Source organism: Ips typographus, linkage group LG7 (genome assembly GCF_016097725.1).
Source record: "Ips typographus isolate SLU linkage group LG7, UJ_Ityp_2.0, whole genome shotgun sequence".
In the NCBI taxonomy this organism is placed as follows: Eukaryota; Metazoa; Arthropoda; class Insecta; order Coleoptera; family Curculionidae; genus Ips; species Ips typographus.
The window spans coordinates 1287498-1305713 of NC_138428.1; the positions used below are offsets into that span (position 1 = coordinate 1287498).

Consider the following 18216-nt stretch of genomic DNA (forward strand, 5'->3'; position numbering starts at 1 on the left):
AAATAGTAAACGCGTGATTGTTGCCTTTGTCGAAAGTCGTATCGCTTCTGTTCTTGCGGCACACACACACACACGTCCCGTCTCTCTCTTCTCAGTCGGGATCGCGGGGTTGCCACTGTGACTTTTTGTCTATCACTTTCGCGTCGTAACATGCCGCCCGCGTTGAAAAATTAAAGTTTTTCAAAAAAAAACACGCACTGAACTGTCGAAATCGATTGTTCCTTACTGAGCGTTTTCTTCGCATTGAACCAGCTCGTCCTGCATAGGGAGAATGCACACCTTCTTTAAGGATCGTCTGGTAATGGTTCCATTGGGCAGCCTTACTGAGACCACTCGAATGACATTATCGTAACCGGGATGTAGCTCCGTCACTCTTGCTAGAGGCCATCTTAAAGGGGGAAGGTTGTCCTCAACGAGAATTACTAAACTTCCAACTGGCAGCTGACTTCTGAGGTCGTTTTTGGTGTTCCACTTGTTTCTGACCTGGAGAAATGCAAGGTACTCTCGGGACCAACGATTCCAGAAATGTTGAAACAACTGTTGTAATTTTTGGTATCTGGATAACCGTGAAATATGCATATCCTTTAAATCTTCTTCCGGTGGACTTAACAGTGAGTCGCCTATTAGGAAATGGGCGGGGGACAAAGGTAAAAAGTCATTGACATCGTTAGAAATTGGTACCAAGGGACGCGAGTTTAGACACGCTTCAACCTGCACAAGCAGAGTGTACATCTCCTCATAGCTTAGAGATGAATTGCCTAATACGCGCCGAAGGTGAAATTTACAAGACCGCACAGCAGCTTCCCAAAGCCCACCTAGATGGGGTGATTTCGCGGGTATGAAGTGCCAACGAATTTGGCTGTCAGCTAAGAATTTTGTCACGCTTTCATTGTGATCTTTTTTGTTGATTAGGTCATACAACTCTAAAAAATAGTTGTTTGCGCCTACAAAATTCGAGCCGTTGTCCGAGTAGATGTCGTGAGGTTTACCTCGTCGTGAATAAAATCTCTTTAATGCATTCAGAAAACTAGAAGTTGACAAATCTTTTACCAGCTCGAGATGCATAGCTCGAGTAGCAAAACAAACAAATATGCAGATATACGTTTTAATTAGCTTGGTTGTTCTTAGAGTTCCGTCCTTTACATAAATAGGTCCGGCATAATCCACCCCACATTTGGAAAATGGTCTACTCGGTACTACTCTTGAGCGAGGAAGAGAACCCATTAAGAAATTTGTCGGTTTAGGGTTGACTCGATAACATACTTGACATGATCCGATTATACGTTTTACGGCATTTTTTCCATTAATAGGCCAGAACTTCAGACGTATGATAGATAAAAGATTTTGAATACCAGCGTGCAAATTTTTTAAATGTGCTTCTCGTATTATTAAATCGGTTAATCTGTGCTTATATGGCAGTATAATAGGGTGCTTTTGTTCGTATTTTAATTCTGAATTTGTTAGTCTACCTCCTACTCTAATTATACATTCTGAATCAAGAAATGGACTTAAATTTAATATTTTGCTGGTATTGCTTGTCATTCCTTTGCGTTTGAGATCTACTAACTCTTGCTTAAACACGCTATGTTGAACTAATTTTATCAAAACCAATAAAGACTTGTCAAGTTCGTCTACAGTAAGAGTGTTGTATTCATAGGTTTTCTTCAACAAGGATCGATTTTTAAACCTGAGAATGTAAGCAACTACTCTAGTTAGTTTTGTTAAACTAGAAAATTTGTTGAACAGATAGTCGTTGAAACTTGGATTGATTGGTAACTCAGTACTTAAATTTACAGCTGCACATCTATTGTTCGTAAATTGTACGTTTGACTTTAACTCTGGAAGATTATCAGTTATGGTTGTTAAGTTATCTTCGAGCTCAACGTCAAGACGGTCGATCTGTAAAAAGTCAGGTCCGTAAAACCACATGTGGTTATCCACTAACTCTTTGGGATTTAGCCCTCGTGATATGATATCTGCCGGGTTTTCCTTACTCTTTACATGTCTCCAATTTGTGACGTCGCTAAGTTCGGTTATTTTTGCAACCCGATTAGCTACAAAAGTTTTTAAATTTTGAGGTTCTATTTTTAGCCATGCTAGTACTATGGTCGAATCGGTGAAATAAGTTGTTCGACAAATCGGTAAGTCAATAATATTTTTGATTTGGTTCATGAGTTTAGACAATAAGTGAGCTGCTAAAAGTTCTAATCGTGGAAGTGTCTGTTTTTTCACAGGAGCTACTTTGGATTTAGCCGTTAAAAGGGTAATGGTTTTCTCACCGGTTTGAGTGGTCGAACTAATATAGATACATGCGCCATATGCTTTCTCAGAGCTATCACTAAACCCGTATAGCTCTATAGTCGAGTTCGGTAACGTCACGTGTCTTGGTACCTTTACATTATTCAAGTGTTGAATCTGAGATGAAAATTCAAGCCAATTGTCAACCAGGTCTGGTGGAATATTGTCATCCCAATCCAGATCTAGCTTCCAAAGACTTTGTATTAATAGCTTTGCTTTAATCGTGGCAGGGCCTATAAGACCAAGCGGGTCGAAAATTTGAGAGATAGCTGAGAGAATCGTTCGTTTGGTAAATTTATTTAAGCTAAATTTTACGTCAACTATATAATTCAAAGTATCATCGACAGGATCCCACAAAATGCCCAACGTTTTTAGTTGTTTTTTATCACGAAACAAAACTAAATGGTCTTCATTTTTATTTCCGTTTAACTGCAAAATGTTGTTTAAGAACGACTGATTGTTCGATGACCATTTTCGTAGTTTAAAGTTTGCTTGAGCCAAAATTTCTGAAAGTTCTTGATACACTTCTGTACATTCAGTTTCATTATCAAAACTCGCTAAAAAGTCATCCATGTAAAATGCTTGATCAATTAAATTTGATGTTCTTGGATAATTAGCTCTGTTTTGTAATGCTAGCTCTTGTAAACAGCGTGTGGCTTGAAAAGGTGCGCTTGAAGTACCGTATGTGACAGTTTGTAAATTATAAACTTTAATTTTTTCTTCCGGATTCCATCTCCACAATATTTGTTGGAAACGATGTTCAGTTTCATCGATTAGAATACAACGATACATCATTTTGATGTCAGCACTTAATACATATTTACGTAAGCGCATTCTTAATAAAATCGAGAACAAGTCTGGTTGTACAGTCGGGCCAACTAATATCAAGTCATTAAAGGAAATACCTGAACTAGTTTTTGCACTGGCGTCAAATACTACACGACATTTTGTAGTAGAAGAGTTCCTCAAAACAGCTGAATGGGGTAGAAAATATGAGTTACAATCATTAATGTTTATCGAATCTAGTTCGCCTTTTAACTTCATATGTCCTAATGACTCATATTCTCGCATAAAATCTAAATAAGCCGTCTTCAATTCCGCGTTTTGACCAAGCTTTCTCTCTAAATAATAGAAACGTTTTAGAGCCGTCGTTTTTGAATTGCCAAGTTGAGAATTTTGATTTTGGTTAAATGGATATTTTACAATAAAAGTACCGTTCGAATGCCGTGTTGTCGTTTCTTTAAAATAGTCTTCGCAGTATTGTTGATCTTTTGAAAGATGCGTTTCGTTAGGTAACTCCTCTAGCTGCCAAAATTTACTCAAAGTTTCTTGTAATGTTTTATTGGTTGTTCGTGCGGAAAAATTACAGACTGTTTTTTGAAAATCCAAAAAGTTTAAAGTACCGGTCAAAATCCAACCTAAACGAGTTTCTTGTAATCCTAGCATTTTGTCTCCGAGTTTAATTCTTCCTGTCATTAACAAATCGTAAAATATTCCTGCTCCTAAAAGTAAATCAACATCCTGTGGTTCATTGAAAGTACTATCTGCTAATCTAATATTTTTTGGAAAAATGATTGCTGAAGCATCAAATCTAGTAAGTGGTAGTTTTTCAGTAATGACTGGCAATACAAGAAATGACAAGTTTGCTTGAAATTGATTAAAGCGAGACTTTATGAAAGATTTTGCACGGTGCGTTATTCGAGTTAGACTTTGACTAATACCTGAAAGTGGTAAGTTAATGTTTTCGAGTTGCAAATTTAATTTGCTACAAAGTGATTTAGTAATCAGATTTGATTGACTACCTGAGTCCAGTAATGCTTTACACTCGTGCCAATGTCCTTTATTATCCGCTATCAATATGACAGCTGTTGATAATAATACTTGATTAGTGTGAGACGCAACATACGACAACTCGCCTGAAATTTCGTTTATTTTCCAATTTGAAACTTGATTGGTATTTGTCAGAATCGAACTGTCATAAACTTGGTTTATATCGTTAGGATTAGTAGCAAGCATTGCATGTTGCCCAGCTTCAGAAGAAGCTACATATTCTCGAAGTTGTCGTGTGTTTCCATCCGTGATTTCCCCTGAATTATCTGTCTGTGTCCTATTGACATTATTCTGACTGCTTGAATTTTGCGAAAAACCTCTGTCAATATGTAGTAATGTATTATGTTTTTGATTACAGGTTCTACATCCACCAGATCTACAATCATACTTTGAATGTCCTGTTCTTAAGCAATTACTGCAAAGTTTAAGCTTTTTCACTTCATTAAACCTTTCTGAAGGGTTTAAATTATAAAACTTGGGACAGTGATAAATAAAATGATTCTCGTTACAGTAATTACATTTTACAGACTGTGACTTATCACTCCTGTCAGTAAGTCCATATGCACATTGCTGATTTAAATTGGCGTGAGAATTGTTATTCGAATAGTTTCTGGTACCTTTAAATGGAAGTTTTGTATGTACTTGATCTCGTGATTTGCTTTGATTTACGTTTAATTTTGAAAATTCATGATTTATTGCTTCAAGGGTACAACACTTCTTTGTCAAAAATTCAATAAATTCACTTAGTGTTGGTAGTGAATCATTAGTTTGTTTGCTTTCCCATTCTCGAATACTGCTACTGTCTAACTTATGCAAAATTAGTGGAATTAACAACGTGTCCCATTGTTCAACTGGTAAAGATAATTTTTGTAGCGCACAGATATGCTGATTTACCATGTCTATTAATTTTCTTAATTGCAAGGGCGAATCCCTATGGACAATTGGTAAATTAAAAAGAATGTTATTAACATGAAAATTAATAATAGCTCGTTTATTTTCGTATCGTTTTTTTAATAACGCAATGGCAATAGAATAATTTGAGGCGGTTACATCTAAAGACTCTACTAACTTTAGCGCGTCTCCCTTACAGCATACCTTTAGGTACAAAAACTTATTTACTTCACTTAAGTCGGTTCTATTGTCCACTAAAGAGTCAAAAATGTCTTTGAAACTAAACCATGTTTCATAGTTTCCGTAAAAAGATGGTAACCCTAAGTCTGGGAGTTTGGCAACAGCGCCCGCCTGTGGCAGCGAAATGTGCGCCTGCGCCGACTGTGACGATAATGACGTGGTAGGAGAGGAAGAAGAGTTGTTTACCGAGAGGTTGCAAACTTTGTCTGCATCTGCAATATATTTTTTTGCATATGAAATAGCCGCATAAAAAGCAGTTTCCGTGTCAAGTCTATTAATTTGTTCCTCATTCGACAAAAATTCTAAACGGGTTTGAATTTTATCGAATTCTGAAAAATCTTCTTCCACGCTCTTAAGCCGAGTTTCCGTTTGAAACCGATCAATAGCATTCGATAAATAATCATTAAATCGATTTAATCTTTGACATATTACTTTACGAGCATGCCTTAATTCCAAAATGTCTGTGTCGACCGACTCTGTTGAATTAGAACTCTGCATTGTTTGCTTTTTTGCTTTTGGCATTCTTATTTAGCACAAAAATAAAACACGTGATGATTCGAGACGAGATATTTTAAACAAAACGAGAATATTCGAAACAAATGTATATACGAGTACTGCCTGGGTGTGAAATTTGCAAATTTCCCTTTTCTTGCAACGTGAATAAATCCTAAACTTAATCGAGATTCGTGACGTAATTAAAATACGAGAATGGACGTGTAAATTCGCGATAATTACTGTACACTTTGCTATTATTTTCAGGTCGAAACGTGTAAATCCATAAAAAATAACGTAAACTGTGGCGAACGATGTAAACGTTTTTCTAACGATTATCAAAATAAGTACGGTAGGAATGATTAAAAGGATACAGGCGCTCACCTTTTGTTTCTTGTTGATTGTGGTTTGGCGATCGACGTACAAAATGGCTGCTTTTCTTGGTTCTGTTTCTGTTTCGATGCAATTTGCTTGATTCTCCAAACTTCAATTTGGAATCTGGCTGACGAAGGACCACTATGATGCGTGGATGTGTACAAAAAAAATGATCTTTGTTAACTACAAACTTTGGTTTATTTAACGAAATAAGAACGTGAAAAATAGTAAACGCGTGATTGTTGCCTTTGTCGAAAGTCGTATCGCTTCTGTTCTTGCGGCACACACACACACACGTCCCGTCTCTCTCTTCTCAGTCGGGATCGCGGGGTTGCCACTGTGACTTTTTGTCTATCACTTTCGCGTCGTAACACAGTGTGTCCATAAAATATGGAATAAATTCGTTTAAAATTCAGGAAATTATCTTTATATAGTGTGTTTGTACTATAATAAAAAACAGTAATTAAAAATAATTATTTTATTACTATTAAATTAAATTCCTAATTTGGGCGAAATGTTCCTGCACTTTTTCCAAAAATTGTCCTTAACTTGCTTATTTGACAGTTGACGACCAAAAGTGATTGAAATTAAAAAATAGCTCAGATCGTAAGCTTTCCAAAAATATGCTCATTTAAGAGAATCGGTGGCACCGTTTGGCCGCTAGAGGGCGTAAAAGTCAAGCGTCACAAACCTTCAAAGTGATTTAACCACTCATCATCATAACTCAATTATTTTAATAGTTACGACAAAATGTCACTGAAGGTAAAATCTAGTCCAGACCAAAGGCTTTTCAACGGTATAGTCAAAAAAGGTAGTTGGTGTGATAGTTTGATCGCTAGAGGGCGTCAAAAACAAGCTTTTTGCTTTTAACACAGTTTTTGAGATAAGGGAACTAAAAATTGTTTTTCACTTTTTTGAGACACCCTGTACTCAGCCGCTAGTCTGAGACACCTTGACTCTCATTTTGCCCTGACTGTCACGGTTTTGGAGATGACCTGGAAATTACGTCAATTTTGACAGTTTTCACTGCGTGGCACTCTTAAAAAATGACATTTTTACAAATGACACTTTACGTCATTTTTGTATCATTAGCCTGAAGGAATTTAGGCAGTAAAAGTTTATTTTAAAAATTCAAAAAAATTTTCTAAATAAATTCAAAGGTACCACCCTTCAAATTTTTTAAAAATTTTTGTTTTTAATTTTTCAAGGACAAACGGTACCCGGTACCAAAAAAGAACATGGAAGGTAAAAGTTGTATTTCCTCGAGCTGCGTTTGTGGTAAAAATTTCAGACCTCTGAACTTGAAGCGTTCCTGAGATATTTAGCAAAAATTACAAAAAAGCAAGGTTAACTTTGACGCCCTCTAGCGGCCGAACCGGGATACTTAGCCGTGTTTGCTCAACGTCACGTGAGAGCACCATTCATCATCTTTCTTTTGTTATATGGCTCGTATATACAGGATGGTTCAAATCAGCGAGTTATTCCCGATTTTCTGGAAAAGTGCATAAAAATTTCGCTCAAATTAGGAATTTCTTCTTCTTCAGTTAAGGCTCGCGTTTAGCTTCCAAAAATCAAATAACAAATGGGTTATCCCATTTAAGAAAGTTTGGTTTGCTGCTCAAATTTGGGACACCCTGTATACTATTTTTTTTGGAAAACAGCTGAATATCGACATAGGATATGCAACATGAAAAATTTAACCCAGAAATTTACGTAGAATCCATAAATGCAATAAAAATCAAATTTGGGTCACCCTGTATATCTAATTTTTTTCTTAAAAAAAATGAATCAAAACTGTTCCCTACTTTATGGACACACTGTATACACAGTCAGTTGAAAACATCGGCCCGAAACCCAAATTTAAATGTTCCACGCGCCAATTTATGTCCGGTGGTCCGGACCGCAAATCTGTAATTAAAACGGTCGCCCTTTTCCCGACAAGTGCCTAAACAAACCCGCAAATAAGTTTCCTTTCACTATTTCGCTCGATCTCAACCGGTTTTAAAACAGCCGCCCTTTTCAATAAGTCAGTTTTGTTGTCTAGACAGTGTCTAAATCGGATAATAAACCGGACGCTCTTTTAATTTAGAAAACCTAATAAATAATATCTGATTTTGGGAAATTGCTGTAACTTTGTTTTTTAAAACGGTCGCCTTTTTTTTCAAAATGACTCCCAGTTGCTTTAATTGTTAAACCGGAACACTTTTAAAGTCATTGTATCAAGAAATCTTAAATTTTGACCAATGATAAAACTGCCATCCTTTTTTTTAAATTGGGCGTCTCATTTTATTACTCCCCAAACACTCAATTTTTGCATTTCAGCAACGTTGTCACACTTACTACTCTCCAATTTAGTATAAAATTTTTGCAATGTTGTCAACAGTTATTGGATATTTTTAAAACCTCTCATAATAAAACGGTCGCCCTCCGTTGTGTTCCCTTCAAAATATTAAACTTTTTCTAGGTGATGTAAGTTTTGCACCGACAATAGTAAAGGGCGACCGTTTTAAACTTGTCATTTTTACCAGTGTACAGTGGAATAAAAGCAGCCGCCGGCCGTGAACTAGTTCATTTTCCACTTCACGAGCGACAGAAGAGTGAAAAATTAAATTTGCGTTCAGACGCTCCTGGAGAAACGTCTCTAATGTACGGTTTTTTTTCTCCTTCTTGGCGCATACACACATCATGTGCATGATAAACGAACCGGTTCGACGCTTTTAGTGCATGGGAATTTTCCGCAAAGTCCCCGTTGCGGTTTATTTAATATCCTCGTTATTCTCTCGGGGGAGGGCGACAGAAAAAATTTGCCACCTTCCCGCCCACTCTCGCGCCCGTGTAAACTAATTTAAAAAGCAAACACTTCGACTCTGTTTGTTCTCTCATAAAATGCGACGCATTTTTATCGAACGTCGACGTCTTCAGGGACGTCGCGACCGATCTGTTTCCTTACATTCCCACTACGAATCCGTGATTTAAAAAAAAAGGGCGACCCTTTTATTGGTTGATCAGAAATTAGTAGATTTTTATTATTCAGCTCTGACTTTCGTAAGCTCAATTAGATTTGAATTAAACACTGAATCGAAAAAAGGGCGGCCGTTTTATTTTGCCCTGGAAAGCATTTTTAACTTGTTTTATTGATGTACAGTTTAGAGTTGATTTTACATTAGCTTTATACATATTTTAACAATTTTTTTTTAATTTAGGAAATAATAGTTGATTTCGAAGTGGATTTGTGAATTAAACAAAAAGGGCGACTGTTTTATTTTCATCAAATTTTATTTAAAAAAAAAACTATATACATCTAGTTTGTAGCGCCATTATTTACAAAACTGAACACTGTTTCTGTCAGAATGAACGAGTTTTGAGCGAGACAACAATGTCGGTTATGACCGGAGCGCGAAACATTTTGCGCCGTCATCGTCGCAGGAAACCAGTCAGCTTTAGACGCTCGATTAAGTGAAAAATACATACGTAAAGCGAACACAGCGTTCCATCGAGAAAATGGACCAATTTATTCCGGACGGGCGGGCCGCCGCCCCCCACAAGCTAAAACCCACATTCCGGTAAATACGGAACGCGGCCGGACCGGCTTGGCGGGCAACTTGTCATGTCGCCATCGCTACAAAGTGATATATCCGAAACGTTTGCGGATGCCGAATAGTTTTGGCCGAATCGATAAAAGAGAGCAATCCCCCAGTCCGATTGTTGGACCTATTTGCCCCCTCGAATCTCATTCCTTTTTGAAAAGGGCGACCCTTTTACAAAGAAGTAATTCGGTAGTTTTTGCCGTTTAACACAATGATGGCGACACGTTTCAGGAATAAGGATGACTTTTGGTTAAAGGGCGACTGTTTTATACACCTTCAAACGTTGTTCAAAGATTCAAGTTTGCAGTATAATTTAGATCTTAGGCACTTTCAAAATGGATCTAGAGGCATTTTTTAAAGGTTCTCAATAACATTTAGAGGTCTATGGTACTTTTAAAATGGTCTTAGAGGCCTCTGGAAATTTAAAACACTTCTGGGAAGGTTTAAGACAGTTGTAGAGGCCTTTGGAAGGTTGTCAGCAGAATTTAGAAGTCTATGGTACTTTCAAAATGGTCTTAGAAGCCTCTGTCAATTTAAAACACCTCTGGGAAGGTTTAAGACAGTTGTAAAGGCTTATGGAACTTTTTGGAAGGTTGTCAGCAGCATTTAAAGGTCTATGGAACTTTCAAACTGGTCTTAGAGGTCTCTGGAACTTTTCAGAAGGTTCCCAATAACATTTAGAGGTCTCTGGAACTTTCAAAATGATCTTAGAGGCCTCTGGAAGGTTGTCAGCAGCATTTAGAAGTCTATGGTACTTTCAAAATGGTCTTAGAGGCCTCTGTCAATTTAAAACACTTCTGGGAAGGTTTAAGACAGTTGTAGAGGCTTCTGGAACTTTTTGGAAAGTTGTCAGCAGCATTTAGAGGTCTATGGAACTTTCAAACTGGTCTTAGAGGCCTCTGGCACTTTTCAGAAGGTTCTCAATAACATTTAGAGGTCTCTGGAACTTTCAAAATGATCTTATAGGCCTTTGGCAATTTAAAACACTTCTGGGAAGGTTTAAGACAGTCGTAGAGGCCTCTGGAACTTTTTGGAAGGTTGTCAGCAGCATTTAGAAGTCTATGGAACTTTCAAAATGGTCTTAGAGGCCTCTGGAACTTTTCAGAAGGTTCTCAATAACATTTAGAGGTCTATGGAACTTCCAAAATGATCTTGAGGCCTCTGGCAATTTAAAACACTACTGGGAAGGTTTAATACAGTTGTAGAGGCCTCTGGAACTTTTTAGAAGGTTGTCAGCAGCATTTAAAGGTCTATGGAACTTTCAAAATGATCTTGAGGCCCCTGCCAATTTAAAACACTTCTGGAAAGCTTTAAGATTTTTCCGTTAAATCATCATTCATTAGATTGCTTTATTGGTTATTCGGTCGCCCTTTTCCTGCATTGATTCACTTTCATCAGCAACGATTTTAACTAAACTGGTCACTTTTAAGGAACATCATTCGGTCTGCTTTCGCCGAGGCAAATGAAGCTTGCAGTTGTTATTAAATTTGGTATTTTAGGCTGGCAGTCAAGTTTGCGAAACTAAATAAAATCCGCCCTTTTCCGGAATAGTTTGAGTTGGCGTGTCGCAATTCCAATTACGATTCGTTGAAAAATTTAATTTTGAACTACGCCGAGGTCCGATTTCCGCAAAGTCAAATTTATTGTCACTGCGACGTCCGGAATTCCATTTGGGCCAAAAATATCAAACTAATACCGAAGAAATTTCATTCCTAATTGGGTTTTTATATTGACAGCGGCCCCGAATCGCGATGAAACAAATTTAATTTTAAATTGACTTTTTACGCGATCCTATTAGGAAGTTCGGGAGATCTGGCGGTGACATTTTCCGTTAATTTGGAAAATGTAACTTCCCTACGACTTGCCGCCGTCGCATTCCTTTCAGGTAGATATCCGAGGCAAAACTTTAGAGAGAGTTTAATTGGAAGTTTCGGTCGGAAAAATTAATTCGACGCGCTAATTCCTAAGAAACGCCCTCGTCGTACATTATAATAAACCGGTCGCCCTTCTTTCCGCTATCGAAACTCGTTAACTGGAATAATTTGCGCCGGAAACCTGTTGAATTCAAGCTTAGTCCGGTTTGTCCGTGCCTGCTGGTTTCGAATCTCTTAATTGTCTAATCTTGTTAAGCTTACCGAGGACGGTATAGCTTTTATAAATATTTAACCGTCCAGGATCCCACCTTCGTACTGTTGTTACGCGTATAATTTTACGACTAATTTGGGCCAAACGCTGCTAGTCCCAAGTTACGTTGTGCACGCAATAAACCAGAAAACTCATGAATAGCTTAGCTGCTATTTGACCTAATTTTACTCTAAAACACGCCCGGAATACTGACTCTAGTCTACATGCTGAAGTGATTTTTAAAACGCCCGCCCAATCTAGGCAAACAAGAGTCCGGATTACAAAGCAGTGAAGAAAGGCAAAATTAATTTCCTCAAGAAAGCATAAAAAATTGTAAAAAACACAAAACTCTTTCAAAAATTACTACTTAAGAAGCATTTGGAAGGTTCTGGAATGCTTTAGAGGCATTTGAAAATTCTTAGACGGCTCTAGAATTTTTTGAAAGATTTTAGACGGTTTTGATATTTTTTGGGAGCTTCTAGACTAGTTGAAGAGCATTTGGAAACTTTTAGACCGTTTTGGAAGGCCTCAGACTACTTGGGAAGCATTTTGGAGTTCCCGTGTGTTTTAAACTACTTGAGAAGTATTTGGAAAGTTTTTGGACAGTTTTGGAGCATATTGAACGTTCTGGAATGCTTTAGAGACATATTTTGAATTCATAGATGGTTCTATAATTTTTTGGAAGCTTCTAAACTGTTTTGATATCTTTTGGGAGCTTCTGGACTAGTTTAAGAGCATTTGGAATCTTTTAGACTGTTCTAAAAGCTTTTCGACTGCTTTAGAAGCATTTTGGAGTTTCTGTAGTGATTTGACATCTTTTTAGACTACTTTAGGAGCATTTGGAATGTTTCTGGAGAGTTTAAAAAGCATTGAAGGTTTTGGACTGCTTTTGAAAACTTATGGCCGGTTCTACAAAATACCAGAAAAATGATTTAATTAAACCTCCAGTGTGACGTATCGAGCTTTTCAAATTTTCGACCAATAAGCGATCGGAGATTATTTTGACTTTTGACAGTGACTTTGACGCACCATTTGAGGTTAGGTTGACGCTTTCCGTTGACAATTTTATTACAAAATTAGTATGTCGTCAGTACGGAATTTGCACTAAGCGTACTGTAGGCTCACGTGACTGTCAAAGGGATCGCGTGACCAAAAAAGCAAGTCACGTGTCTCTGTAATGAAGAAAAAAAATTTAATTATTTTGTCACGTGACTCAAAAGGCAGTCACTCAAAGACAATGTAATCAACAAGGTGAAAACAAAACCGGGGATGCTTCATACACTACTCATCGCAAAAACAGAAAGGGCGGAAGTTTTAATTAAAAAAGGGCGACCGATTTAAACTAGCCTGTAAAACGTACTAACCCCCGGTTCAATGTGCTTTCCGGAAAGGATGACACGCACAAACACAACTTTCTTCGGTTTTTGGGGAAATTGCGTTTCGTGGCACGTTTCGCATCTTAGTCGTGGGCGCAAAGTGTTAAATCTTGCCACCACCCCCCCAAATTACCCTCACGGTAATGACGAGCGCCGTCAAAATCATTAATTTCGAATCCACCCCCCCACCCTCTGACAGCTAATACCGGTTCCCGGTTTCGATCTTGATTGATACACCTGCGGTATTCACCTTAATTGTAGATTTCCCTTACTCGGCTTTGTACTGTTTATTGCTTTCTCCGTAACAAGCAAAAGTGTTTTTGTAATTGAATTTTGCCAAATTGACTAGAAGAAAAATGGGCGACAATTTAAACTATTTTATGAAAAGAGCGACCGATTTAAAACTTTTGGATGAACAATCGAAAAACAAAATTAAATATTGAAACAACCCTCCAAATTTGCGGTGTCTTCTTACGAGAGATTAATTTGTTCCAAACAATAACAACCCCGCGAGTTTTCAAGACTTTATACTGCTCAAAGGGGTTGAAAGCCGATGACTTACTTTTGAATAGGCTTCAATTTTCGAGTGTCTCGGAATTACCCTTTTGTGTTGTTCGAGGAGCGAAAGCGTTTAAAAGGAAAACAACACTTACCTCCCCCTTCCTCTCTCTCTCACTGTTTGACACCCTGTAATTACGCTCATTTCACTCCATTTTTTAACTGTTTCTGTTGTTTCAGGCGAAAAAACCCTACAAATGCTCTTGGGAGGGCTGCGAATGGCGTTTCGCCAGAAGCGACGAGCTCACTCGGCACTATCGCAAACATACCGGCGCCAAACCGTTCAAATGTCGTCATTGCGACCGATGTTTCAGCAGATCCGATCATTTGGCCCTTCACATGAAACGTCACGCGTCCGGGTGACCTATTTAAAATAAGAACCGTTTAATTTCCACCTTTTAATTTAAACGAGGGGCGACCCTTTTAAACTACGGTTTTTAAGGCGCTTCTCAAGGTTGAATCGAGCTATTCTAACGCAAAACTTTAAAGGGCGACCCTTTTAATCAACATTTAAGCCTACAAACTTTCAAAAACTACAATAATTACAACAGTAATAACTGCAACTTTATCAAACGGGCGACCGTTTTATTTGCTGCTATTTGAACCTAAACTACAAAAATCAAAACAGCTAGGTTACTTATATCTTGTTTAATTAATAATTACTCCATGTTGGTAAAAGGGCGACTATTTTAAAATGGTCGCCCATTTTTTTTAAGGTAGGAGTTTTTAAGAAAAAAGGTTACCACTTTAAAACCAAATTAACAAACATTTTTCCGTCAGTTTCATTTTTTAAAAAAATAAAAGTGTTTTTAAGAAAAAGGGCGACTATTTTAAATCAATATTTTTTCAACAAAAAATTGTTAAAACCTTTATTCTTTAAGTGAAAATAGTCGTTTAATAATTCAAATTCAGTTTCCAGTGCAAGAGTAAAAAGGGCGACCCTTTTAAAACATTATTTTTAAAGCTCAAATGAAAAAAAAATTGTGGAAATAATCATCAGTGTATACACAATTCATTTTTTTTCAATAAAAGTGTTTTTAAGAAAAAGGGCGACTATTTTAAAACAATATTTTTTTGAAGTAAAATTTGTTAAAACCCTTTTTCTTTAAGTGAAAATAGTCGTTTGATCATTCAAATCCAATTTTCTGTGCGAGAGTAAAAAGGGCGACCCTTTTAAAACCTCATTTTTAAAACTCAAATTAAAAAAACTTTTTGTGGAAATAATCGTCAGTGTAAACACAATTAATTTTTTTAATAAAAGTGTTTTTAAGAAAAAGGTGGCTATTTTAAATCCTGTTCTGAAGGAAATTTGTTAAAACTAGTTTTTTCTAGAGGTGAAAGTAATTAATTTACAAGATAAAAAGGGCGACCATTTAAATTAACTTAAAATCAATATAAAATGTTGTTTTTGGAAATTAGTAGCCAATTAAAATCACTTAAAATTAATCTGAATTGTGTTCAGTACAGTTAAGGGCGACCCAAATAAACTGACAATTTTAGTAACATTTTGAAAAAAGTTTTAATTTGAGCTAAAATAAACCACAAACACGCACAAGTTTGTGCACAAGCAACAAAAAGGGCGGCTCAATTAAAAATTCCCGCGATTCAACCTGTAAATTAAAAGGTAGTAAAATTAAACAGTGATGGGTAAAGGGCGGCCCTAAGGGCCGTCTTCACTGCCAGTTACCGCAAGTAGTTTGTACATATAACAAAGTGTAGGGTACAGGACCGGATCGACGGCACTATAAGAAAGGGAAGTATTGTCTATTTTTATGATGCGAGTTTTAGGCGTAGAAGTCCGCCGAGCCGGTCCTGTTCTAGCGAGCAAACTCGTAGGAAATTTAGGGTTAAAGCTAAAAGAAGGTTTTCTCTAATTATCCGGGAGTTAGGTCAGTAAAACAGTAGTAAAAACGATTCTCGGATGATTTAGAGAAAAATTCAACCTGTGATTTAAAAAAAAAAACGCTGGGAGGGCGACCGTTTTAAAAAAAAGGGCGACCTCCCCAGGCTCATCGGGTCGTAGCGAAACTTACAGGGCGTTTTTGTTTGTTAGGGTGTCGTAATTGTGTCGTACAGTTTTGGACGATGGTCGCTTTTAATTTTGCAAGCAAAAGGGCGGCAGTTTTAATTTTGCGTGTGTGTGTGTGAGTTGCATAAGAACAAATCTAGATTAGTGTTAGGTTAGGTGTCATTTAGTTACCTTGCTAGTAGTAAAATGTTTATAAAGCGTTATTTTGTGTCCAATTTTACGTTTCTCAGCTTGTCAGGTGCTTAACTAAAAAAGAAAGCATTTATTAGGTTTTAAGGATTTTTGTTTGTTTGAGAGAAATATAATTTTTGTTATGTTTGGATGAGTTTATTGCGCTTCCGAGGGGCGACCGTTTTAAATGTTTATAGGTACGTTGATTTGTGTTGGGAAATTAAAAACGACCAATTCGTCCGCTATAGTCTTAGTGTAAGTATAGGTTTAGGGTTTTAGATTTTAGTCTAGCGAGTACATTTTTGTGTCAAAGTATTAACTAATAAAGACTGTGCAGAGGCGAGCTCATCGTCTAGGTTATTAGGCTGTCATTTTTGTAATTTAAAAAAAAAAACGAGGCCGATTTTCAAAAAAATTGACGGCACCGACAGAGTAATCTAACTCTTAAGATAGTTTATATTTTTTAAGTAAGTGACCTTCGATTTTGAAATCAACATGAAAAAAAAATCTCAAATGCAACGATTTAGCCCTGTACAGCAAATTTTTTCTATTCGTACACAACCACCCCAAAATAAGAGCGTTTTGTACACAATATCCCTCCCCGCCCCCCCTTTAGCCCCTCTTTGTCCTCTCTTAACACCTTTGTTAGCCGTTTCGCTGGTTGCGGTACAGTTACAGTACAAACGCTTTTTGTAAATGATAAATTGCCTTTAAATCTATCGGACACAAAAAAAAACAAATACGCCCCCGAGCCCATTAAATAATAAAAATGCAAATTTTGTTTGGGTTTAAATGCTATTAATTTCATTTTAAAAACAATCCAACAAAACCACTTTTTGTTTTGCAACACAAAAGGGCGACCCTTTTAATAAGCCCACAGTTTTAGAAACTCAAGTCAATCATGCTTAACATGGCACAGTGTACCAGAAGGGCGGCAGTTTTAACACAAAATTAAACTAAATTGAACAAAAATTTGTTCAGGATTCTAGCGTTTCAATAATCTTTTAGAAAGTTTCTTAAAAATGCTTTCAAAATTTATAATCAACTTTGTCAACCCTAAAAGTTTACTCGTTCACTTCAATATTAAAATTGTGCAGTGAAGGCCAAATTGAAAAAAACTCAAAAGGGCGACCGTTTTAATACCCTTCCTAAACGTACAATTTAGCGCTTACGAGTCAACTAAAATTATTTTGAAACGAACAAATTCCTATTAGCAGCAACAAAAAAAAACAATAAAATGGTCGCCCATTTTTTGTTTATTTTGTACACTGAAAATAACGAAACATTTAACCGGGAAATGATGAGGAAACCCAAAAAAAGGGCGACCCTTTTAATAGCCCTCTAGAACATATAGTTTTAGAGACTCAAGTAAATCATGCTTAAAATGTAACAGTTCACCAAAAGGGCGGCAGTTTTAACACAAAATTAAAATGGTCGCCCTTGTTTAATTTGTCATATTTTTCAGGATTTCACCGTCTCAATAATTTTTTAGGAAATTTCTTAAAAAAGTAGACATTTTCTTGAAAAATGCTTCCAAAATTTGTAATCAACTTTGTCAACCCTAAAAGGGAACAATTCACTCCTTCACTTCAATATTGAAATTGTTCAGTGAAGGTAAAATTGAAAAAAAACTCAAAAGGGCGACCGTTTTAATAACCTTCCAAAACGTAGAATTTAGCACTTACGAGTCAACTAAAATCTGAAACCAACAAATTCCTATTAGAGCAACTGGGTGTTGCAGTAAAATGGTCGCCCATTTTTTGTTTATTTTGTACAAAGAAACTGAAAATAACGAAAAATAAGCATTTAACTGAGAAATGATGAGGAAACCAACCATTTACTATGATGGTTAAAACAGTCGGTTTTATTTTATTTAAAGGTGGAAAGGGCGGTCTTTTACAAAATAAAACTTTTGCAATAAAATGACGTTATTATTTAAACTCATCAGCACTTAAAAACTGAATTATTCTAAAAAGAGCAACTGTTTTAGTTGCTTCTTCACTTGGTGCATCAATTTGAGGTGAGCTAGAACAGACTTTTAAAGTGAAGTTTAACATTCAGTTCAACTTTTTGCATTTAGAAGAAATAAAATCCTTTTAAAGGGGCGACACAAATTTTGTCTAAATATATCGTTTTCAATTTAGGAAAGTCGTAAAAACCATGTCAAATTCTAAACAAAAAGATCAAAAGGGCGGCACTTTTAAACAGTATCTTGATAATCTGTAGAAACCTGCCAGAAAAATGT

The 18216-nt window shown here is 36.6% G+C and overlaps 1 protein-coding gene across 1 annotated transcript; it reads right to left on the reverse strand.

The window, feature by feature from the left end:
- Positions 1-222: 222 nt before the first annotated feature.
- On the reverse strand, positions 223-1065 carry LOC145731914 (uncharacterized). The gene has a single exon (XM_081983906.1). The coding sequence runs from the start codon at positions 1063-1065 to the stop codon at positions 223-225; it is 843 nt and encodes a 280-aa protein (XP_081840032.1).
- Between the last annotated feature and the right edge of the window lie 17151 nt (positions 1066-18216).

What these genes read in the sequence shown, in the direction of transcription:
- LOC145731914 (XM_081983906.1), bottom strand. Translation starts at nt 1,065, where the DNA reads ATGCATCTCGAGCTGGTAAAAGATTTGTCAACTTCTAGTTTTCTGAAT.